This window comes from Bufo bufo, chromosome 6 (assembly GCF_905171765.1).
Source record: "Bufo bufo chromosome 6, aBufBuf1.1, whole genome shotgun sequence".
In the NCBI taxonomy this organism is placed as follows: Eukaryota; Metazoa; Chordata; class Amphibia; order Anura; family Bufonidae; genus Bufo; species Bufo bufo.
In genome coordinates this window covers 263,563,006-263,587,891 of record NC_053394.1, presented here as the reverse complement: position 1 = coordinate 263,587,891, position 24,886 = coordinate 263,563,006, and the positions used below count along the sequence as shown (strand labels likewise).

Here is a 24,886-nt window from a genome sequence, read left to right as displayed (position 1 = left end):
TTTGATGTTGGTGTGCTGTGCCTCTTTTTCTCCATACATAGTGTTGTGTGTTTCTTCCAAACAACTCAACTTTGGTTTCATCTGTCCACAGAATATTTTGCCAGTACTGCTGTGGAACATCCAGGTGCTCTTGTGCAAACTGTAAATGTGCAGCAATGTTTTGGACAGCAGTGGCTTCCTCTGTGGTATCCTCCCATGAAATCCATTCTTGTTTAGTGTTTTACGTATCGTAAATTCGCTAACAGGGATGTTAGCATATGCCAGAGACTTTTGAAAGTCTTTAGCTGACACTCTAGGATTCTTCTTCACCTCATTGAGCAGTCTGCGCTGTTGCCTTGCAGTCATCTTTACAGGACGGCCTTTCCAGCTTTATGCAAGTCAACAATTCTTAATCGTAGGTCTTCTGAGAGCTCTTTTGTGCGAGGCATCATTCACATCAGGCAATGTTTCTTGTGAAAAGCAAACCCCGAACTGGTGTGTGTTTTTTATAGGGCAGGGCAGCTGTAACCAACACCTCCAATCTAATCTCATTGATTGGACTCCAGTTGGCTGACACCTCACTCCAATTAGCTCTTGGAGATGTCATTAGTCTAGGGGTTCACATACATTTTCCACCTGCACTGTGAATGTTTACATGGTGTGTTCAATAACAACATGGTAACATTTAATTCTTTGTGTGTTATTAGTTTAAGCAGACTTTAATTGTCTATTGTTGTGACTTAGATGAAGATCAGATCACATTTTATAACCAATTTGTGCAGAAATCCATATCATTCCAAAGGGTTCACATACTTTTTCTTGCAACTGTATAAACAGAACGGCTTCTCCTTTAGACAGTCCTGAAGATTCTAATTTTCAGAATTTTAAATGGCTCTAGGTCTGAAACAATGTGGTTAGGACAGGCTCCAGATGTATGCCAGCTGAAGCAGCTGTATAAATATCTGTTTTTCCTTGGAGCTCTTGATGGTATTTCAGAGATTCCAAGTCCTGCTAACCGCAGTTGTCACTGTCTGTGTGCTGTGTTACTATGTGGCAGTGTTCACACAGTGGTAATAGATATTACCAGGCATGCTTGAATTTTATGTTCAGATCAGTTACCCCTCTAGTATTCAGAGTGGCTAAAAGCTAGTTAGGCCACCAGTAGATTGGGTTCTACTGGTAGTTTGTTGACAAGTCCTAAGTAGATCACAGTGCCTTTAACCACCTCCGGACCGCTGTACGCAGATTCGCGTTCCGGAGGTGGCAGCGCTGCGCACAGTCACGCATATACGCGTCATCTCGCGAGACGCGAGATTTCGCTCCAAGCCGGCCCGCGCATGCGCATCGCGGGCCGGCAAAAGTTAAAGAACAAGTTCGTCACCAGCCTGCCAGCAATGATCATTGGCTGGCAGGCTGGCGATTTTTAAAAAATCCAATCACAAGCCATATAACAGATCATATTAGTAAATATGATCTGTTATATGGCTTCTCTGCTCCTCTTCTCTGCTGGTCCTTTTCGTCGGTTGGATCCAGCAGAGAAGCAGACATCACTGTGAGTACACCAAACACTTCACTGTAGCCCCTGATCACCCCCCTGCACCCCAATTAACCCTTTGATCACCCCTTTGATCGCCCCTGTCAATCACCAGTGAAAGGAAAAAAAGTGATCAGTGTAAACTGTCACTTTTTTTTTTTCACTAGTATTGGCTATTAGGTTTTAGGGATAGTTTAGGCCCCTTGGTTAGGTAGTTAGCGTCAGTTAGCGCCCACCCCACCGCACCGCAGTCACTTTTATTCGCTGAATAGCGTATCGCTAATCAGCATTTGTACTTTTATAGTATCTGTAAGTGATCAAAACTGATCACGGTCAGATCTATAATAGTATTAGTGTCACTTTAGTTCGCCCTCCACCCAAAACGCAGTGTTTGCCCGATCAGGCCTGATCGGTCGCCCACACGTGCGTTCACCCACGCCCGCCCCACCGCAGTGACAAAAAATATATATTTTTTGATCACTGCACATTCATTTTACACGCACTGCGGCGATAAAAAAATCAGTTTTGATATTTTTTATCAACCGCAGCGGCCTCCGGTACTTCGCTAGCCTCCCCTTTGTAAGACAGGCTTGCTTTTTTTCTTGGGTAGTCTCAGGGAATACCCCTAAATTTAGTAGTCCAAAATGTCAAACAGGGGGTATTCTTCTGAAGAGGCCTACAGGATTCTGACCCAGTCGGATGAGGAGTGGGAACCCTCATCTGATGAATCTAGCGGGTCAGAATATGAACCTGTGGAAAGCAGTGGCTCTCTGACCCAAAGTTCGGACGAGGAGGTGGAGGTCCCTGGCAGCACCAGGCGTACCCGGCCCCGTGTCGCTAGAACACAGGTTATGCAGGATCCGCTTCAAGAGCAGCAGAGTGGGGCTGTCGCTGCCGGATCACGTGGTGAGGCATACACCAGCAGCGCAGCCCTCCCTGGACCTAGTACCAGCACTGCCGTACAACATGGTGACGTGGCGAGCACCAGAAGGGCAGTTGAAGCTGGTACGGTGGCACGTGCAGTAGTTACCCCGTCGCAGCCACCGCACAGACAGGCCCGTAGAGCCCCTAGAATCCCTGAGGTGCTGGCAAACCCTGATTGGCAGTCACCAACTTCAGCCGCACCTGTAGTTCCCCCTTTCACCGCCCAGTCTGGAGTTCGGGTTGAGACGGCTCAAATCGGTTCGGCCCTGGGATTTTTTGAGCTGTTCTTGACTGCGGAGCTCTTGGACTTAGTCGTGGCAGAGACCAACCAGTATGCCACACAATTTATATCCGCCAACCCGGGAAGCTTTTATGCCCAGCCTTTCCGGTGGAAACCAGTCCAAGTTTCCGAAATTAAAATTTTTTTGGGCCTTCTCCTCAACATGGGCCTGACAAAAAAGCATGAATTGCGGTCATATTGGTCAACGCACCCGATTCATCACATGCCCATGTTCTCTGCTGCTATGTCCAGGGCACGATTTGAGGCCATCCTCCGTTTCCTGCATTTTAGCGACAACACCACCTCCCGTCCCAGAGGCCACCCAGCTTTTGACCGGCTCCACAAAATTCGGCCCCTCATAGACCATTTCAACCAGAAATTTGCAGATTTGTATACCCCCGAGCAAAACATCTGCGTAGACGAGTCCCTAATACATTTTACCGGGCGCCTTGGCTTCAAACAGTACATCCCAAGCAAGCGTGCCCGGTATGGGGTCAAATTGTATAAGCTCTGTGAAAGGGCCACAGGCTATACCCACAAATTTCGGATCTATGAGGGAAAAGATCAGACCCTGGAGCCGGTCGGTTGCCCTGACTACCTGGGGAGCAGTGGGAAGACAGTCTGGGACTTGGTGTCACCCTTATTCGGCAAGGGGTACCATCTTTATGTGGACAATTTTTACACAAGTGTGGCCCTCTTTAGGCATTTGTTTCTAGAACGGATTTGCGCCTGTGGCACCGCGCGAACTAGTCGCGTGGGCTTCCCCCAACGGCTTGTAACCACCCGTCTTGCAAGGGGGGAGAGGGCTGCCTTGTGTAACGAAGAACTGCTCGCGGTGAAATGGAGAGACAAGCGTGACGTTTACATGCTCTCCTCCATTCACGCAGACACGACAATCCAAATTGAGCGAGCAACCCGTGTCATTGAAAAGCCCCTCTGTGTCCACGACTATAATGCGCTCATGGGAGGGGTGGACTTCAATGACCAGATGTTGTCTCCGTATTTAGTTTCCCGCAGAACCAGACGCTGGTATAAGAAGGTGTCTGTATATTTAATTCAATTGGCGCTCTACAATAGTTTTGTTCTCTACAGTAAGGCTGGGAGAACACGATCTTTCCTCAAATTCCAGGAAGAGATCATCGAGAACCTCCTTTACCCAGGAGGTTCCGTGGCCCCATCCCCCAGTGTAGTTAGCCGTCTACACGAGCGACATTTCCCCAGTGTCGTTCCTGGTACCTGAACCCAACCGTCACCCCGAAAAAGATGTTGTGTCTGTAGCAGGAGTGGAATAAGGCGTGACACCCGCTATTTCTGTCCTGACTGTCCGGACCACCCTGCCCTATGCTATGGAGAGTGTTTCCAGAAGTACCACACACAGGTACACCTAGCATAGGGATTGCATCTCACAGGACAGGCACACAGGGCTATTAGGGCCCTTTTACTCTCAGCTGCTGCAAACCTCTCCTTTCACCTGGGATAAAGTGCATAACGTACTTCGCCACATCTTTGGGCGATTTGCGCTTTGCACATTGTCCCATGGGGAAGGAGAGGTTTGTTCTATAAAGGTAAAAAAAACTAAACAAAAAAAAAATTACCGGTAAGTAAAAAAGTAAAAAAAGTTTAAAAAAGTTAATATGTTCTGTTCTAAAGTTAATAAAGTTATTGCTTTGCGGCCTGGTTTTTTCTTTTTTGTTTTGTTTTTTTTACCTTCCAGGTGGACCAACCGATCGACTAGCTGCAGCACTGATGTGCATTCGGACAGAAGCATTGCGCTGCTGTCAGATTACACGCAAGTCGGTGTATGCGGCGCTGCAAGACGAGATTTCTCCTCTGCAGTAAAAGATATGTTTGCCGAGGCATATGAGCTGAGGAGGTGGCGGTGTTCATATACTTTGGCAAACACTTTGTATATATAAAAAAAAAAAATCCCGGCAATGATTTATTCATCCACATCGATTGATGTGAATGGAGAAATCGGGTTTGCCAGGGCATACGAGCTGAAGTGGGTATGGATGTTGGGCGGAGCTCCTATGTCCTGGCAGACGCCTTTCCCCTCCTTTTTCTTTTTTTGGCAGAGATTTTTTTCATCCACATTGATCGATGCGAATGAAGAAATCTGTGCCGTTCATTTTTTTCTTTCAGCCCAGAGGCTGAACGGAAAAAAAAATCTCATTACCTGTATGCTCAATATAAGGAGAATAGCAGAAACTCCTAATGCTGGGCATACATGTAATGATTGCGGAGACCCTCAAATGCCAGGGCAGTACAAACACCCCACAAATAACACCATTTTGGAAAGAAGACACCCCAAGGTATTCGCTGAGGGGCATATTGAGTCCATGAAAGATTGAAATTTTTGTCCCAAGTTAGCGGAAAGGGAAACTTTGTGAGAACAAAATCCAAAAAATCAATTTCCGCTAACTTGTGCCAAAATTTTTTTTTTTCAATGAACTCGCCATGCCCCTCATTGAATACCTTGGGGTGTCTTCTTTCCAAAATGGGGTCACATGTGGGGTATTTATACTGCCCTGGCATTTTAGGGGCCCCAAAGCGTGAGAAGAAGTCTGGTATCCAAATGTCTAAAAATGCCCTCCTAAAAGGAATTTGGGCACCTTTGCCCACCTAGGCTGCAAAAAAGTGTCACACATGTGGTATCTCCGTATTCAGCAGAAGTTGGGGAATATGTTTTGGGGTGTCATTTTACATATACCCATGCTGGGTGAGATAAATATCTTGGTCAAATGCCAACTTTGTATAAAAAAAATGGGAAAAGTTGTCTTTTGCCAAGATATTTCTCTCACCCAGCATGGGTATATGTAAAATGACACCCCAAAACACATTCCCCACCTTCTCCTGAGTACGGAGATACCAGATGTGTGACACTTTTTTGCAGCCTAGGTGGGCAAAGGGGCCCACATTCCAAAGAGCACCTTTCGGATTTCACAGGTCATTTACCTACTTACCACACATTAGGGCCCCTGGAAAATGCCAGGGCAGTATAACTACCCCACAAGTGACCCCATTTTGGAAAGAAGACACCCCAAGGTATTCCGTGAGGGGCATGGCAAGTTCCTAGAATTTTTTATTTTTTGTCACAAGTTAGTGGAAAATGATGATTTTTTTTTTTTTTTTTCATACAAAGTCTCCTATTCCACTAACTTGTGACAAAAAAAAAAAATTTCCATGAACTCACTATGCCCATCAGCGAATAACTTGGGGTCTCTTCTTTCCAAAATGGGGTCACTTGTGGGGTAGTTATACTGCCCTGGCATTCTAGGGGCCCAAATGTGTGGTAAGGAGTTTGAAATCAAATTCTGTAAAAAATGACCTGTGAAATCCGAAAGGTGCTCTTTGGAATATGGGCCCCTTTGCCCACCTAGGCTGCAAAAAAGTGTCACACATCTGGTATCTCCGTACTCAGGAGAAGGTGGGGAATGTGTTTTGGGGTGTCATTTTATATATACCCATGCTGGGTGAGAGAAATATCTTGGCAAAAGACAACTTTTCCCATTTTTTTATACAAAGTTGTCATTTGACCAAGATATTTATCTCACCCAGCATGGGTATATGTAAAAAGACACCCCAAAACACATTCCTCAACTTCTCCTGAGTACGGGGATACCAGATGTGTGACACTTTTTTGCAGCCTAGGTGGGCAAAGGGGCCCATATTCCAAAGAGCACCTTTCGGATTTCACAGGTCATTTTTTACAGAATTAGATTTCAAACTCCTTACCACACATTTGGGCCCCTAGAATGCCAGGGCAGTATAACTACCCCACAAGTGACCCCATTTTGGAAAGAAGAGACCCCAAGGTATTCGCTGATGGGCATAGTGAGTTCATGGAAGTTTTTATTTTTTGTCACAAGTTTGTGGAATATGAGACTTTGTATGAAAAAAAAAAAAATCATCATTTTCCACTAACTTGTGACAAAAAATAAAAAATTCTAGGAACTCGCCATGCCCCTCACGGAATACCTTGGGGTGTCTTCTTTCCAAAATGGGGTCACTTGTGGGGTGGTTATACTGCCCTGGCATTCTAGGGGCCCAAATGTGTGGTAAGGAGTTTGAAATCAAATTCTGTAAAAAATGACCTGTGAAATCCGAAAGGTGCTCTTTGGAATATGGGCCCCTTTGCCCACCTAGGCTGCAAAAAAGTGTCACACATCTGGTATCCCCGTACTCAGGAGAAGTTGAGGAATGTGTTTTGGGGTGTCTTTTTACATATACCCATGCTGGGTGAGATAAATATCTTGGTCAAATGACAACTTTGTATAAAAAAATGGGAAAAGTTGTCTTTTGCCAAGATATTTCTAAGATTAATAACAAAAAAAGTAAAAATGTCAGCAGCAATGAAATACCACCAAATGAAAGCTCTATTAGTGAGAAGAAAAGGAGGTAAAATTCATTTGGGTGGTAAGTTGCATGACCGAGCAATAAACGGTGAAAGTAGTGTAGGTCAGAAGTGTAAAAAGTGGCCTGGTCTTTCAGGGTGTTTAAGCACTGGGGGCTGAGGTGGTTAAAAGGTTTTCCCACCGTAAGAACTTATCCCCTATCCTGTGGAATGGGTGGGGGTCTGATTTCTGGGACCCCCACTAATCATAAGAATGAAGTGGCAGACTCTGCGGAGTTAATTGAGGGGTGGTCGCACACGCACGCTGCTGCTCTATGGAACTGCTAAAGCTGAGTACTGCACTCTGCTGTCTTCTGCGGACCTGCAGACTCCAGCACCCCATTCTTGTGATCAATGGGGGTCTCAGCGGCCAGTTCCCCATCAATTTGATACCTATCCCCTATCTTGTGGATATGGAATAAGTTCTTACCGTGGGACAACACCTTTAAAGAAGGCTTCCAGTTAGGACATAACTGTTTGGAGATAACTTCCAGATTGGGGAGGGACCCACCTTAAATGAGACCTGTGTCCCCTGTTTGAATGGAGTGATGGTCACTGCTCCATACAAAGTGTATTGAAGACTGCTCCAGAAGTTGCTCATTCTCAACCTGACACTCTATTCATATGGCATAAGGGGAAAAGAACATCACCCCCCCCCCCTCCCCATTTAGATGACCACACACTAGAGATTTCATGATTGGTCTCTGATCTGTTATACCACATCCATCACCTCTAAAGCACCCTTCTTTAATCATCCAGCGACCATTTTTTTTCTTTTACGGGTCCCTTTTTCTCAATGGCTTGTAGGCTGCAAGCAGGCAATAGACCACCAGTTATATACCTCTCTGCATAGTATTTGTGGCAGGTAGCAATGCAATTTTTCTTCTGTAATGCACAGAAGGAAAATGAGAGAAGCAAAATAGATAATTAGATTACTAGATTTTATCCATCTTATGCACAGAGATGGAGCTCAACAATCCTCCTGTCATAAAATGTGACCACATAGGTGAAATATGTTTGGTTAAAATGTTGCCACGGAGAGCCAGTCTGGTGTGACGGAGGAGTAGGAATATATGGGGGGAGTTTATAAAAACTGGTGCAAAGGATAACTGACTTAGTTTCATCTTTCAGAGCTTCTTTGGAAAATGAAAGGATTAGTCTGATTGGTTACTAGGGGCACCCAAGTCAATTTTCCTTTGCACCAGTTTAGATAAATCTCCCCCTATGGATTCTGTATCCACTTGCTAGTGACTAGTCGAGCCTGTCTATATAATGTACTAGCAGAAGGACCCGGCTTTGCACGGGTATATATTTTATCTATTTCATTTAATGTTTGTGTGTGTGGTTAAAAGATATCTACAGTATCCACTATAACAGTGATATCTACAGTACCCCGCCCCTCTAACAGTGACCTCCACAGCGGCCTGCCCCCTTAACAGTAACATTCATTCACAGCACCCTCCCCTTAACACTGACCTCCATCGCGAATCGTCCCGTTAACTGTGACCTCCACCGTTCCCTGCCCCCTTAACAGAGACTTCCACAGCGCCCGCCCCCTTAACAGTGACCTACACAGCAGCTCGCCCCCTTAACAGTAACCTCCACAGGAGCCTGCTCCTTTAACAATGACTTCCACAGCGGCCACCCCTTTATTAGTGAACTCCACACTACCCCATGTCCTTAACAGTGATTTCCACAACACCCCGTCCCCTTAACAGTGGCCTCTACAGCAATCTGCCCCTTAACACTGACCTCCATAGCGAACCGTCCCCTTAGGCTACTTTCACACTACCGTTCAGAGCGGGTCCATCTGATGTCTGCACAGACGGATCCGCTCCTATAATGCAGACGTTTGTATCCGTTCAGAACGGATCCGTCTGCATTATAGTTTGAAAAAAATTCTAAGTCTGAAAGTAGCCTGAATGGATCCGTCCAGACTTTACATTGAAAGTCAATGGGGGACGGATCCGTATGAAGATTGAGCAATATTGTGTCATCTTCAAACGGATCCGTCCCCATTGACTTAATTGTAAGTCTGGACAGATCCGCTTGCCTCCGCACGGCCAGGCGGACACCCGAACGCTGCAAGCAGCGTTCAGGTGTCCACTTGCTGAGCGGAGCGGAGGCTGAACGCTGCCAGACTGATGCATTCTGAGCGGATCCGCCTCCACTCAGAATGCATTAGGGCAGTACGGATGCGTTCGGGGCCGCTTGTGAGCCCCTTCAAACGGAGCTCACAAGCGGACACCCGAACGCTAGTGTGAAAGTAGCCTTACTGTGACCTCCACAGCAGCCTGCCCCTAGGGTGGCCAGAGGTCTGGTTTTAGGACAGTCTGGCTTTCATACTCCCTGTCCTTCGTCCGGCGCAGAGCCTGAACGGACACAAGGATGTCCATTTGAACAGCTCACTCTCAGACAGCAGCACTGTGCTGTCTGAGCGTGAGCTACAAGGAGAAAGTCACCCTCCCTCCCACCCATGCAGCGGACAGAAGTTGATTTTTACCTTCATTTTTTCAATACCAGTCTGCTGCAGAGTAGGTTTTCACTGTGCGGTATTGCGGTTGTATTGGCAGTGTTTGTGTTTCATTGTAACCAGGTTACTCCTTAATATGGGGAATAATGAGGACATAGCTTTGGCGAAAATGAGTAGGAACAAGATTTGCAGAATTATTGTATTCCAGCTTGATGAGTCATATATAGATATGGTCTTCATCCAAGATGAATACTTCTATAGACATATTCTCTGAAGGGGCATCTGAATCTTTCCAGGTTCCTGTTTTTTCATATCTACTATCATCTGTAATTCTTTGCTCCTTTGAGACATCTTTATGGAACCAGGGTGCTCAAAATCTTATCACACACTATAAAATATCCAGAGCAGAACAGCTAATGATGACTTGTTCCATCAGACAAAACAGACGGTGGACAAGGTGCAATGTACAGGAATCATCTTCATTTAGTGGAACTAGAGTAAAATAGGACCTGTCCTCTCTTCGGACATGTCTGTTGTAGTCAATAATTGTATTCCTAATAATATAACAGTTATGGAGTATATTTCTTTAAAGCACTTTGCTTTTACTTTGTTATTCCTCACACATGTATGTATAAATTGACCTCTGGGTCTTACCATTTGGGGGGGGGGGGGGGGAGTCAAATCAGTGCTGCCAGTGTCAGACTGTGTAGAACCTCACCCTGTTGACTAAGGGAGTGGTAGCCTGTTGACAAAATTGTTCATAATTTGTTTTTAGGAGAAATGGCACAACACAGATTTCGGAAAAGATGGTCTGGATTTATTAATTTAATGGGCACTACAAGTATTTGCTAAAACAGTCTTGTCAGAAGAGGTGGCAGATCCCCTTTAAGAGATTAACTAACTATTGTAGCTGTTTAGCCCTCACTTGATCTTGAAGATTGCCTTTCTTTCCATCTCTAACTTTACATGTTACTATACTTACAGTGTACTTTAAATTAGGGGAACTCTTATCAGTGTCAGTATCAATGGGGACATGACATGACCACAGTGTCTACAAGTTCTTTACTAATTTCTAACCCACGATCCATTGTTATATCTACAGTGTAACTTTTAGTCGTCTTGTCCATATACAAGTTATTCTGTGTCCCAGTTGCATCTCTGAATTGTTGCTGGTTTTATGCTGCTTAGCTTAAAGGGTCACTGAGTTTTCAAAAAACTTTTGATAGGTCATAGGGACATATCAAAGATTTTGATCGGTGTGGTCTGAGTGCCGAGAGCCCCACCTTTCACTAGAATGAGGAGAGAGAAGTCCTGGCATAGCTCTCTCTCTCTCTCTCCTCGCTGCAGGAGACAGGCTCAATAGAAAGTCTATGGGTTTGTCTTGATTCCGTCTCCTGCAGTTAGGAGAGAGAGTGCGCTATGCTAGTGCTTCTCTCTCCTCATTCTAGTGATAGGTGGGGCTTGCGGCACTCAGATCCACACCAATCAAAACGTTTGATACGTTAAAAGTTTTGACTGTTCAAAAAAAGTTCATAATCTGTTATCCAATGTGGACACCAACCCCAAAATCTTCTGCAACTGTTAAGTCTCAAGATACCTGGAAACAAGGGATGGGAGGATCCGATGTGAGTAACAGTTTGTTCTTTTAGTGTTCTCCACACTGTTACTACATAATTGTGGTAGGTTACTTAAGGAGTGTGATTTATAATCAACAAGGATTTCTAAGAAACTCTACTCAAAGCACACGTATGAGTTACTTTACATTTTTAGTATCCACTTTTTTCTTTTTTCTTTTCAGCTGCCAAAAGTCTATTAAACAAGAAGACAGATGGAGTAAAGGTAAGCCATTTTACATGTACAGAGATGTTTCCCTATCTGACCACACAAATGTATTGAAATCTAGGTTGGTGTATCTCACAGCGGCATTTTTTGGTGGGCCATGGGGTCTATATGTTCTATAGGAGACGCCATACAGAATCAGTGTGATATTTTAAGATGGGACCTTCATGGACAATATAGTTTTACCTGGATATAGTTCTAGAATCTAGAGCATTTGCTGAATAAACGTATGATGTATAGCATTTTCAGCTTATGTATGGTGCTTTTTTCATTTTTTTATATATATTGTAATATATATGCCTATTTCCTAACATGCTTTTTTCATTAGTGTTCCATGGTATGTGTTATATACAACTTGTATCAACTTGTCTTCCTACTCAGTAACTTTTTAATTACAGAAAGTACTTGTTAGTAGCTTGATGTCTCGAGCCTGCTTGCTACTGTCTCCACATGACAGCATTTCCCACCCTGTTCTGGTGTTCAGTGGTGTAGTAGGGGCATTGTCCCGATCCAACTAACCATCCGCATCAGCTTCTGTATCGTATATAGAAAACTTGTAGAAGTTGAAGCGTTCTAATAACTAGAAACATAAATATATGATTGTATTCAAAAGTTGGCTGTTTTTTATGGCATCTTTACCATTACAGGTATTCAGATTTCAGAACGGTTAAAACTTAACATCTATTTTTTTTATATCTTTATTTAGGATTAGAATTAGTGATGAGCTAATAGATTCGCTCATCACTAATTAGAATACATTTGAAAGTTCTGTTCTAAATTAATTAATTTTACCCGTAACTTATTTTAGTAAAACTCTAGTCGTCCCCATCATACTAATATAGAGATGACTTTACAATTGTAGACTAGAAATGTAGAACTAATTTAGTTTTATTTAGTTATTTTCTATGATGCATCACTTCTAACGAACATTTTTCAGCTGGTTGGGGCTTAGTTGTGACATGACTGTGTGCCAATTTTTGGCTGTCCAAGTAATAGGGAATAAACCTATAAACCTGAGGGTGTGTGCAATTTAAAGGGGTTGCCTGGCAGTATTATATCTTTTATGTATATACTATATATAAGACACCCAGGCCCATAAGACGCACCTGGTTTTTAGAGGAGGACAACAAGAAGAAAAAAAAATTTTTCATTAGACCTCAGATCAGACCAGCAATTATACACCCAATGTTAATCAGACCTAAACTCACAGCTCCAATCAGACCCCCAATGTTAATACGACCTCAGATCAGACCCACAATAAGACCTCAGCAAGACAGTAATTGAAGAGCTCATTAGTATTTTTCCCATTAGGCACTGTGACATTTTTCTCCCACTTTGCCCCATATATTAAAAATATAGTCTCTCTGGATATCCCCTTTAACCACTTATTTTGTACTATGGAAATGTGAAAATCATAGTGCAATAGCACATTAAGGGAACACAGTACTTAAAGGGGTTGTCCAAGTTATTTTTTTGTTCTTTTTTTCCAACTAACCAAATGAAAGAGGTTTTCAATTCACTTCATTTCCTGTGGCCCTGTTCTCCTAGTTAGCAGAGCGTCACATGATCTGTGATGTCAGCTTCTTTCCCTGCTCTGATGACGTTCCGTGCACAAGCCTGGGGGAGCAGGAGGATCAGGTCTGCATCTGTGCACAGAAAGTCACTGTGGGTTGTGCTGGTTGAAGTGATAAGCCACTCCCCCTGCACTTGACTGCTGCTGGCCTCAGTAGTCACATGCCATTCATGCACATGTGACCGCTAAGGCCAGTGAGTGGCTGCAGTGGTCATGTGTACAATGAACGACAGGTGACCGCTGCAGTCCCGTCAGTATCTGGAGTAGTGGAATTTTTTTTTTTTTTTTATACAGCCCCCGCTCTGTGTCCATCTTTTTTAACCCTTGGAAATGCCCCTTTAAGCCAGGCATTTAATCTGTAATTAAGAATTCTGTAAAAGGACAATATTATTATTTGTGTCTGACTATATTAAACCTGTATCTATTTCTTCATGTTATTATTTTGTCATAAGGCATGAACCCATTCTTCTTTGTGTGGTGTTTCATTGCTGCTGTTACCATCTATGGTTGATAACAAGTAGTTAACTAGTTGCTTATTTCAATGGGAAGAAAAGAATAAGCCACTGCCAGACCACATTAGCAGTGGTTTATCTCATTGGGGAACAAAGGATTGTGCATGTTGAGGGCCCAATATACATTGTTGGCCAATCCCGCTAAACTCTGAGTTTTACCTAATTCATATGGCCAGTTTCAATAAAGGGGGTTGTGTAGCATTTGAAAAATATGGATACTTTCCAAAAAATAGTGTCACACCGGTCCACAGGTTGTGTGTGGCATTGCACCTTTACACTATGCATTTTAGTGGAAGCTAAATGCAATACTACAGACAACTTATGGACAGGCGTGGCACTGTTTTTCAAATCCATGTTTTTCAAATCCTAGACAACTTCAAAGGGGTTTCCAAAATATTTTAAAATTCAATTATCAGGAAAAGTTAAAAAACAAGAAAATAAGCTATCCTCACCTTTTAAATGTCCCACTGTCCCAGCACAGAGGTCCGCTCCCTACAGTCCAGAAGTGATGGTATTCCATTCCCCTTCATGTGACTGCTGCAGCCAATCATTGGCCCTGGCAGTCACATGATGTTGGCACACATGTGACCGACTGGCCTCAGTTGAGGTTAGTGATTGGCTGTGGTGGTCAAGAGGAGCAGGATATCCTCATTTCTAGATGGCAGGGACCAGATTGGCTGTGCTGCCGCAGCAGGACATTTTGAAGGTGACTAGAGCTTATTTTATTATCATTTTTCCTGCTGATAAACTGATTTTGATGTGACAGTGGAATCTCATTTTCTGGATTTATCAGTTTCTTCATTTGATTCAGTGTGTAGGTTTGTTTTAGAATACGTTGTGGACTTAGTATTCTACAATGCCCTGTAGTGCCAGCATGTTATTTACCTGTACTGCAGTAATACTTCATGATGCTAGTGAATGGGGTCCACAAGATCTAAAATCTAGTTTTTATATGAAAGAGCTATTTACTAGTATTTTATTCTGAACACAGTATTCAACATAAAGAACCAGCCCTCTGAGTAATTCACACATTGTAATACTTGGTCATTATTACTGTTACAATCAGTATTGGAAGATGCAGCGGGGGAGGGGGGGAATATTTCAGCAGTGGGACTCCCTCCATATACATACATGTTCTCTTGACCAAATGTGTAAGTGTATTCAATGGGGAAAAGGGAAATAGGCTCATCTCCAGAGAGAACAAAAGGATTGGGCAAAAATTCTTTCTTTCGCTCGATCCTTTTCTCCACCAATATTATCTGTTGGGGGAGAGTCAGGAGCTCTCCACACACATTAGACTTTGGCCAAACCCACTGCTCTCTGCAGTTTTGGTACACTAATATGTATAGGGGCCTAAAGGTTGATTTTACACTGCTTGACTGAGCAGGCAGTTATCGGGAAATGTCGGTTCCTGCCCCATAATTGCCTGCTCTTCATTTCCATGCAGCAATCACCTCCACTGTACGGTAGTGAGCAATGGCTACTACCTCCTCCTCATGCAGATTCATTGTTTCTGGGCAGCAGATCACTGTTTACACAGCACTATCTGCTGCCCAGAAACTATGATTTAATGTGCTGCATGACAGATCATTTCACCTGACGAAAAAGCGTTTTGCGCAGTCATCAAGTTATCGGCAGCACATTTACATGGGCCTATCAATGGAAAAGAGTGTTTGTAGAAATCTTCGTTCCCGGTAACCGGCCTGGTGTAAATCCGCCTTAAAGGAAAGGGCACTTGCTGAAGGGAAAACCTACATACGTAAATTATTGATATTAATATTTTAACTACGCACTAACTGTGCTGTAAAACTGAGGGGAGAAACGAGGGGAATGCCAGACAAAAGCTAAAGAAATCTTTTGTGCTGTCTGTAAATGGTGCTGAAGCCCTGGTGGCTACGGAAGAAAGGTTTCCTATAAAACTGTATTGTACATTTAAAAAATAATCTAGAGTTTTTCAAAAGTCTGTTCTAAATCTTTGATGGAGAAACACAGTGTCAGTGATTTAAATAATCCTAGTCTATCCTTCCTTATGACGCCTGCTTTTAAATTCTATAAAATATATATTTTTTTGTAACTTTACATTATTTAAAAAAAAATATTAACCATTATCCCCTCGTAACCTTTTAAAGAGTGGCCACATATTTTTGAATATGGACCTGAGCTTACCCCCACGGTTGTAGGACATATTGACCTCATAGAGGGGGGTGCATTGTTCAGGACCCCCTCCCAATAGCTCTTTGTGTCGGTCTGTGCATGGATTTCATTACATTTTCTCTGACAATAACATCTGATTGGTTTGTAAAGCAAGACCCTCCACGTTCAGCTGGTCACTAGTCCAGCTGCTTTGGAACAGGGGATTTTTGCTTGATTTTAAATATGACCACACCTATTAAATCTAATACTACACATAGGGGGAGATTTATCCTGTCCCTACGCCCGCTAATTGGGAAGGGTGTGTGGAGAGAGAGCGAAGGGGGCGGGGTCAGTGGGAGCGGCACATTTATGTTTTATTACACCAGTTTTCTGGCGTAAATGATGAGACAGAAATCTACGGCAGCTTGGCGCTGCAATATAGTTCAGTCTAGGCGCATGGTTTGCTGGACGATGTGCCGAATTTATGACAAGCCATAAGTAAAGCACATCCTCCGGCAGCACAGGCCATATCAAGACCAGCTTGTGGTTTTTTTTGCGGTTAATGTGCCATGGTTTACATTGGTTTGTACAGCTAGGTTTTGTAGCTGTCCATAAAGCTGTGTGGCGGTTTGTAGGAGTCCCCGAAGCTTTACAAGTTGTTTATAAGAAAATGTTCCCAGCATCTCACTTTGCAAATCCATATCTTGAAGCCCTGTTATTCATATTCAAAGACAACACTTTGTGTCTCCCAGCAAGTAGTGTCTTGTCTGTTGCCATAGCAACGAGGGCTTGATGACGCAAATTAAAGATGGAGAGTACAAGAAAGGGCTCTGCTTCAGGAGCAGAAACCATAGACCTCTATAATTGCACCGCAGAGATTGTTACATACTGTAAGACATTATAAATTTGCAGCTTTATTTTTAAGATAAGTAATAATAGAAGGGCTGACGAGGTGGACCAAGTGGTCTTCTTCTGCTGTCAAGCTTCTATGTTTCTCCTGTACATTTATGGCAGCCTTTTAAAGACTTTACTAGGCACATGCATATTAATGCGTTGCATAAAAAAAAAAGCTTAGACGGAATCCGTCACACCAGTTTTGGACTATTATCTGCCGTAATACATGAGTAGTACTGCAGATAACGAGTCCACATCACTATTTTTTATTTTCCTACTGCCCCCATTCCCCCACTGTTAGCGCTCAGAACTGCACTAGAATACATTGTCAGGACTGCCAGGCACGCGCACATGAGTCCTCTCCATTATGTTAGCATTAGGAAAATTAAAAATTAGTGATCAGGACTCTCTATCTACAGTACTACACATGTATTACTGTAGATAATAGTCCAAAATTGGGGTGACATTCCTTTTAAGGGGCATCTGTCAGCAGATTAGTACCTATGAAACGGGCTGACCTGTTACATGTGCACTTGGCAGCTGAAGACATCTGTGTTGGTCCTGTGGTCTGTGTTGGTCATATGTGCCCACATTGCTGAGAAAAAAATAATTTTTAATATATGCAAAGGAGCCTGTAGGAGCAACCGGGACGTTACCATTACACCTAGAGGCTCTGCTGTCTCTGCATCTGCTGCGCCAATTCACAGGAAGAGGCAGTGAAACCATCATCACGCCTGTTCCTGTCAATCAAAGCGGAGAGGGCACAGCAGTTGCAGAGAGAGCAGAGCCTCTAGGTGTAATAGCACATATGAACATGGGACAAACACAGATGTCTTCATCTGCCAAGTGCACATGCAACAGGTCAGCTAGTTTCATATGTACAATTCTGCTTACAGATGCCCTTTAAGTTTCATTTCCACATCTTAAAGGGATCATCAACTTTATGTTGTTCTCACAGTAGGCAGTGTAAATTAGTGACAGACACGCTGATATTAGCAGTTTGTCAATTCATATAAAATGTTTGGTGGGTGCTGAGCACATGTTGTATAATCTCTGCAGCCTCCGCCAAGAAGAGACATAGGCTGCCTGAGAGGTTATTCATAAGCATTAGATCATCAGCCAAAGCCTGCAGATTTGGCCAATGTACATTTAATTTGTATGGCCAGCACATGGGCACGGGGCAACATGAAGCCCCATCTCCATGTGCAGCCATATGTGGTTGTTTTGTCTGGTTCTGTATTATTGAAGAATATTTCCATAGTACAGCATCCACTGGAATGTGAAAGATTTCTAATCATTTGGAAAATAAAAAACCCTCTGTCAAACAGAGATACAGTATGGCAGCATCGCCATAATACAGTCACGTCCATGAGGCCTTGTCCACAAATGTACGATTATAATAATAAAAGTCTATTATACAGTCTCACTCAGGCGGTCACTAGCAGCAGTATCATGTTTGTGACTCTGCAGAATGACATGATGTTTCTCCTGTGGGATAGCGGTTAGTTTCCCTGTGCTTCTGTATGTCTCTCTCGTGTTTGTATTCTATTTATTCGACTGGTGGCTTGTCTTCGTGCTCTCTGCTGGGACTGGCTCCTCCACTCTTTTGCCTCACTAACGTGGTTTACCGTTGTCTGTTCTTTTTTTATTACCATGCTCCCCTTTTCTTTCTTTATCTATCTGCTTCTTTCTGTCTCTCTCTCTCTTACTCTGGTCTGTCTAGAAAAGGAAGTCAAGCTCCAGTGTGCATTTAATGGTGAGCACCTCTCCTCGGCTGCCATGCATCACTGCATTGCTGACCACTTCATCTTTATTCCATGCATGTCCTGCTCACCTTCATCACCACTTAGTGCATGCTTTTGTAGCCACCATGCTGCACTTTGGATTTTCAATATCACCAGGATCTCGTCCAGGTCTTTGACGTTTGTGCTCGCTGTCCATTTCATTCTACACTGTAGAAATAACTGTACATTTTAGATACCACACAGAATAAATACAATGGATCATGGTTTAGTGTGGTGGTACGGTGGAAAGGGGAGCTGCACCAGCAATGGAGCTAATAATTTCTAAGCTGGTTCTCTGTGATAGAACAAGCCATTTCCAGGGAGCAGAATAAAATATGTTACTTCTTATTGTAAGGCCATTTTGAGAATTGCTAGATTTCACAATGTGAGACACAAGAACAGAGGATCCGTGTGCTCCGAGTGCCCCATTTGAATGGAGTAGTGGTTGAGCATTTGCACTTTTGCGCTATTTAAATTCTATGGCAGTACCAGAGGTAGAATACAATGCTTTGCTCTTTCCGCCAATCCCATAGAAATGGATGGAGCAGCAGTGTGCATGCTTGACTGTCACTTCATTCGGGGAAAGACGAGGGAGAGGTTCCCTGTTCTTGTGGATGTGGGGGTCCCAGTGGCCAGGCCCTCAACGATCTAGCAGTTATATCCTATCTAGTGGATAAGGGATAACATATTCTTAGGGCTTATTACACTGGCCGAGGATCGGTCAGATCATAGGAACACTCGTTAGTGATAATCTGCCGGTTTAATGGTGCCGCTGATTACCTGATGAATGAGCGAAATGCTTGTTCATTGAGTAATTGCATCTTTCATGCGGTCACAAAGATAATTGTTTGCCGGCAGTAGATCGTGCTATCTAATCGTGCTCTGCTGCCAGCAAATAATGGTTCTGTATGGGGACGAGCGATGGCATTAGCGATCGCTCCCTCGCTCCTCTCCATACTGTGCATGTACCGTAGTTGCAGTGGTCTCCTTCACTGATGAGCAGGTAATTGTCGGGAAGGAACGCTTCCTTTAAGACACTCATCTGCTAAATCTAGCAGTGTGGTACAGGTCTTGCTAGAATACCCGTTTAAGGGTCCATTCACACGTCAGTGTGTGTGGATCCGCAAAACACGGACATCGGCAATGTGCGTTCCGCATTTTGCGGACCGCACATCGCCGGCACTGAATAGAAAATGCCTATTCTTGTCCGCAATTGCGGACAAGAATAGGACATGTTCTATATTTTTCGGGATCGGAATTGCGGACCCCATAGAAATGAATGGGTCCGCAATTCCGTTCCGCAAAATGCGGAACGAAATTGCGGACGTGTGAATGGACCCTAAATCTGTATCTATGCAAGGGATTCAGAGCTGTGTTAATCGGCACTGAGTATTGGGCGTAAAAGTGACATGGTGTTACATTATAGTGCTTCATCTTAAAGACGAGGTACAGTTTGAGCATTGGTGAGCTCCCATATTCCTGAGGTGCTGGCTCTGCCTGTCCACCCCGCTGATGATTGACTTTTTTTGGAGTCCAATCTGGGGAGATTCAGGACCACACAGATATCAAGACTCATTGGTGACCACTGGGCACTGAACTACTCTGGTGCTGGAACTGTTCTGTATAGTTTTTAAAAAAATGGGTCTATAGGTACATAAAACTTTGGGAAATGTATATTATTAATTCTAACTTTTTGTTAACAGTGCCTATGTAGCAGGGAGGGGATCTCAGCAGCAAAGCATTAATAGGAACATACCACTAGGGTTGGGCCCACTGAACCATCAGCATATTGTTGTGGTTGGGTTTTAGATACCCAAACATGCCCATGTGAAAACTGAGCATGTCAGAATTGGGTAGCAAAAAAATTCTATGCAAGACGAGTCTGGAGAAGATTCTAACAGGAGCATGACATGCTGGTGGTTTAGTGGTCCCAAGGCCACTCATTAAGTTGGAGTGGGAACAGGAGAATGTGCTGTCATCTCATTGGGCGGAGTACTGAAAGATACGACTTTAGTATGGGAATGCAGCTGCAAAGTGAGGGAAAACATCAAGGGAAGTAGGGTCTACTGATCTCCAGGGTTCAATAATCTAATATACATGATATTCTTTTAGGATTATCGGTTTTTGGACCTTAGTCATTATAATAAGAAAGGAGTGCATTGCAAACCCTGCCCAAGGTGTACATATGTTCTACGATGTTAAATCATGAATGGACAATTTCTTCTCATTTTCTAGTCTAGTTTTTTCCCCGGTATAGCTTCATGCTATAGCAATTCATTTGGGGAAGGGAGAGGGAGAGGCTCCCTGTTCTTGTGGATGTGGGGGTCCCAGTGTCCAGGCCCTCAACGATCTAGCAGTTATATCCTATCTAGTGGATAAGGGATAACATATTCTTAGGGCTTATTACACTGGCCGAGGATCGATCAGATCATAGGAACACTCGTTAGTGATAATCTGCCGGTGTAATGGTGCCGCTGATTACCTGATGAATGAGCGAAATGCTTGTTCATTGAGTAATTGAATCTTTCATGCGGTCACAAAGATAATTGTTTGCCGGAAACAATTCAAAGAAATATGTATATATAAAGCGGTCTCAAGTTGAAACAGAGAAAAGTAACTTGTGGGAGAAGCTGCTTGTATGATATACTGTGCATCAGGCTCAGACTGACCCACAGGGGTACAGGTGAATCCCCCGGTGGGCCCCTAGACTCCCAACCCCTGCACAAGTGGCCCATAACACAGTAGACTTGCTGCACTACATAGATTTAATGTACCGCACCTCAACCAGCCTATATGTTCATATAAAAAAACGATACGTTATTACAGAAACTCCCCAGTTTATTATAGACCTGATCAGAGCTGAGATGACATAGAGGAAGGCTAGCCAGTATCCTCCTTCCCCAGGACCTACCCTTCTCAGAGTTGCTGCAGGAACCCCTATAATCAATCATCTGGTATTCTTGCTGCTGGTAAAATTTGATTGTATCCGTACGGTGGGCCCCCAAAATAAATTTTACTGGTTGGCCCTAGGCACCCCAGTCCAACACTGCTGTGCATGCATCTATTTCTTTAGATGAATAATAGAGAAACGTCCCGAGATGCTTACAGGCTTTTTTACAGACCATTTATTTGTTATAGCAAATGTCCATTACTGCTGAAAATACGATTATTTTGTCAGACTGCCAGCCATCACTTGTAAAGAACTGTAAATAATAACTGCCATGATGGATGCAAATTACAGTGCTTTATCATGTAAAAGATACCTTCATTAAGACAAGCTACAAATTGCAGACCAGGCTACAATAATCACTAGTGTTAGGCAGATATCAGCCATGCTGAAGAGGGCTGGGCAGGGCATAAGAGTTAACAATTTAATATAGTCTAAGTGTATACACCAGATTACTGAGAAACTTGTTTCTATTGGCTACTCATATTCTACACTTGATAAATACGGTAGATAATTAGCAAAATTGCTATGATCACCTTTTGGGCATATGTTAATAAGAACCTGGGCCACCACGGGTTTTATTTATATTTGGCTGAACTTGTGTGCACATCTGCAAACAGTAACATAATCCAATCCCCCCACGCCCTGGAGGAACCACAAGAAATGAGCCTAACCATATAGCAACCCTTTTTGAAGGCTGTTAAGCAGTTCCCCCCTCTAATTCAGAGTCACTGTGCAACATTACATAAAGTGCCTGTCCTAGAGACATGTTCTGGTGGTTCTTTTTGCTTAATTGTTCCAAACAGTCTTCTTGTGATCTGGTAAATTCTGTTGGCATATTTCTTTCAGTAGTAGTCAGATGCAGTGAGGGCCAGTTCGCATGTGTTCGCCCGCGAACACATGCGGGCTGCCATCTTTTCTCACAAGTCCGGCGAGGCACAGGTAAGCCCTTACCTGTGCCGCGAGCCGGTCTAAAACAAATGCGGTCAGCGGGAGCAGGCAGTTCCGAGAACAGCCACCGGGGGCCTTCATCGGGCTGTTCTCGGAACTGCCTGCTCCCGCTGACCGCATTTGTTTTAGACCGGCTCGCGGCACAGGTAAGGGCTTACCTGTGCCTCGCCGGACTTGTGAGAAAAGATGGCAGCCCGCATGTGTTCGCGGGCGAACAATGCGAACTGGCCATCACTGGTCAGATGTATCGCTAACATGTCTATGCAGCTTGTTGGCTGAACAAGCTTGAAGAAGTGTGCAAATGTTTTTATTGAGGAATAAGCTGCTGCCAGGCCCCTCTGGCACTGGTGTATCTCCTGCAGGAACAAAAGATAGGAAATGTTGAAATCGAACACGCTGAATGTCTTAATTCCCCCAGCATCTGCTTTCAAGGGAAAGTTGAGAAACCCTCATACACAAGTCCCAAGTTTGGCCAACTTGCCTTTTATGAGCACTTTAGCAGTAATGTTAAGCTCTTTACAACATTTGCTTGCTCAGTGTCTTAGTTCCCTTCAAAATCCTTGCTGTATGTAGTATCTTTTCAGATGGTGCAATGCACCTAGAAAAGGCTAATTTATATAGTAATTTGAAGAATACCTAGTTGTAAAGTGTCTGCCAGAGTCTGGTTGATCTATTATGGACATATAGTTACACAAAGGTATATAGAATTATTTTCCCACAGTTTTCTTCAGCAGGATAGGTAATAAATGTGTGACACTAGAATGCGGTCCCAAGCCACAAATTCCTCCTCTGTGAATGCAGAGATACAGTAATAGAACATGCATCCTGCAAGTCCATTCTATATTTATGGGTATGATGGAAAAAGTAGGGTGCATGCTTCATCACCACTCCAGAGATCTTGTGAGCCCCATTATAGTGATCAGTTGTGGTTCCAGTGGTGGGCCCCAGCAAGCAGACATTTGGGAATAAGGATCTCAAAGTAAACAGACCCACATTGTATGAGATTTTTTGCTAAACACATGTAGATATGGATGGTGCCAAGTTTATAGTCACACCCAGGACCAAGTGCCTAAAGGTCTCCATTACAGATTTTGTTTTGGGGCTCAGGAACTTCTAGTTACACCTGTGGATAAAAGATTACTTGAAAGACCAGGTCTGTTGGTTTAAAATGACAAATCTTTTAGTGGAGCTGTGCAAGGAAACCTAATATGCAGTGACTCATTCTTTATGGACATCTGGATGAGCTGTCGTTGTGCTTATAAATAGATTAAGGTGAACCTGTCACGTTGACCGTGCAGTCCTTTTTGTAGGCAGCATGGTATTGAGCAGTTGAGGCTGGGCAAATTGACATAGTTTTGTAGGAAAAGATTTAGTATAACTTTTTATTTTATTAATTTAAACCTCTGCTCATTCTGGGCTTTGGTGTCTAGTGGGAGGTCATATCAGTGATCAGTGACAGCTATCTCTATGTGCACAGTTATGCAAAGAAGGCTGTCAATCACCACCTAGGACTGCCCACTGGATTCCTAAGCATAGAAAGCGCAGAGATACATTTTTTTTTTCCAACAACGCGTTGCAACCTGCTCAACATCTCCTGCCCTATAGTATGCTACCTGCAGATCAGACAGTGTGTTCAACGTGACAGGTTCCCTTTAAGAGACATAAGAACAACCAACAAAAGTGCTTTCAAAGATTGTGAATCTCAACCTATGACCTTACATTTTCTCTGCAGTGGAGGAATCAAAGCCACACAGAGGGAATATCATAACTTTTGGTAGAAAAAATTTCCTTTAGACCCATGAACAATGCCACCTAATTTCTGTTTACTTGTTATGTGACCAAACAGAAACCATTGGCATTATAAGCAATGTGGCTAAAAGACAGTAAATTTTAACAGTAAATTTTTCATTAATGGAGTTATCCAAAATTGGAAAACGTGGCTACTTTCTAGCAACAAAACAGTACCACACCTGCCCATGTTTTGTCTGGTATTGCAGCCTGGGTCCAGTGGAATGAATCATGGTAAGTTCTAATTCCACATGTGTGGAAGAATGCAGCATGGTTATTCTAATCCTGAACCAGTTCATTGAAATTCTTTACTTTGATGAAGCCAAAGTGCACTAAATTGGTACACATATTATAATAGATAACAAAAATTGAGGGTCAATAAAATTATATCACAAAAAAAATTGCCAAAAAAAATCGCAATTAAAATAGGACTAGGTGGAAACTAGCACAACTAAATCACCGCTCTTTGGGGTTTTGAGAATGGGAGTGATGAATTGTCCACCAACAATTGGAATTCTAAACCTAGTCTAACTCCTGAAGTGGAAAGAAGCCATGCGCATTCTTGATGGCTATCTTTTCTGAACATTATTTTCTTTACTTTTGGGGCAGGGTATATGCTTGTATATAAATAACCATGTGGTTGAACACATTGTTCTGTGCACTAGAGGGCTACAACACAAACCCATATTGAGTTTGCTGAAGATCTTCAGCTTAAGCACAAAGTAAAACCTTATACTCTTCTATGCCTGTTTTATGTCTCACTAATAGTCTAGGACCATAGTTGACAGGGTAAATATTAAAATCGGCATATATGTAGGGAAAAGACTACTATGTAGATAGGTATCTGAGCTGGGACCAACACGGCACAGTTTACGTTTGAAA

At 43.2% G+C, this 24,886-nt stretch overlaps 1 protein-coding gene across 17 annotated transcripts in view; it reads left to right on the top strand.

Annotated features, from left to right (window-relative positions):
• Positions 1-24,886, top strand: part of CAMK2G (calcium/calmodulin dependent protein kinase II gamma) — a 275,469-nt gene that overhangs the window by 219,437 nt on the left and 31,146 nt on the right. For all 17 annotated transcript variants that reach the window (XM_040437117.1, XM_040437118.1, XM_040437119.1 and 14 more), the window contains one exon: positions 11,382-11,422. In XM_040437117.1, the coding sequence (XP_040293051.1) occupies positions 11,382-11,422 (41 nt within the window). The remainder of the gene's footprint in view (positions 1-11,381; positions 11,423-24,886) is intronic.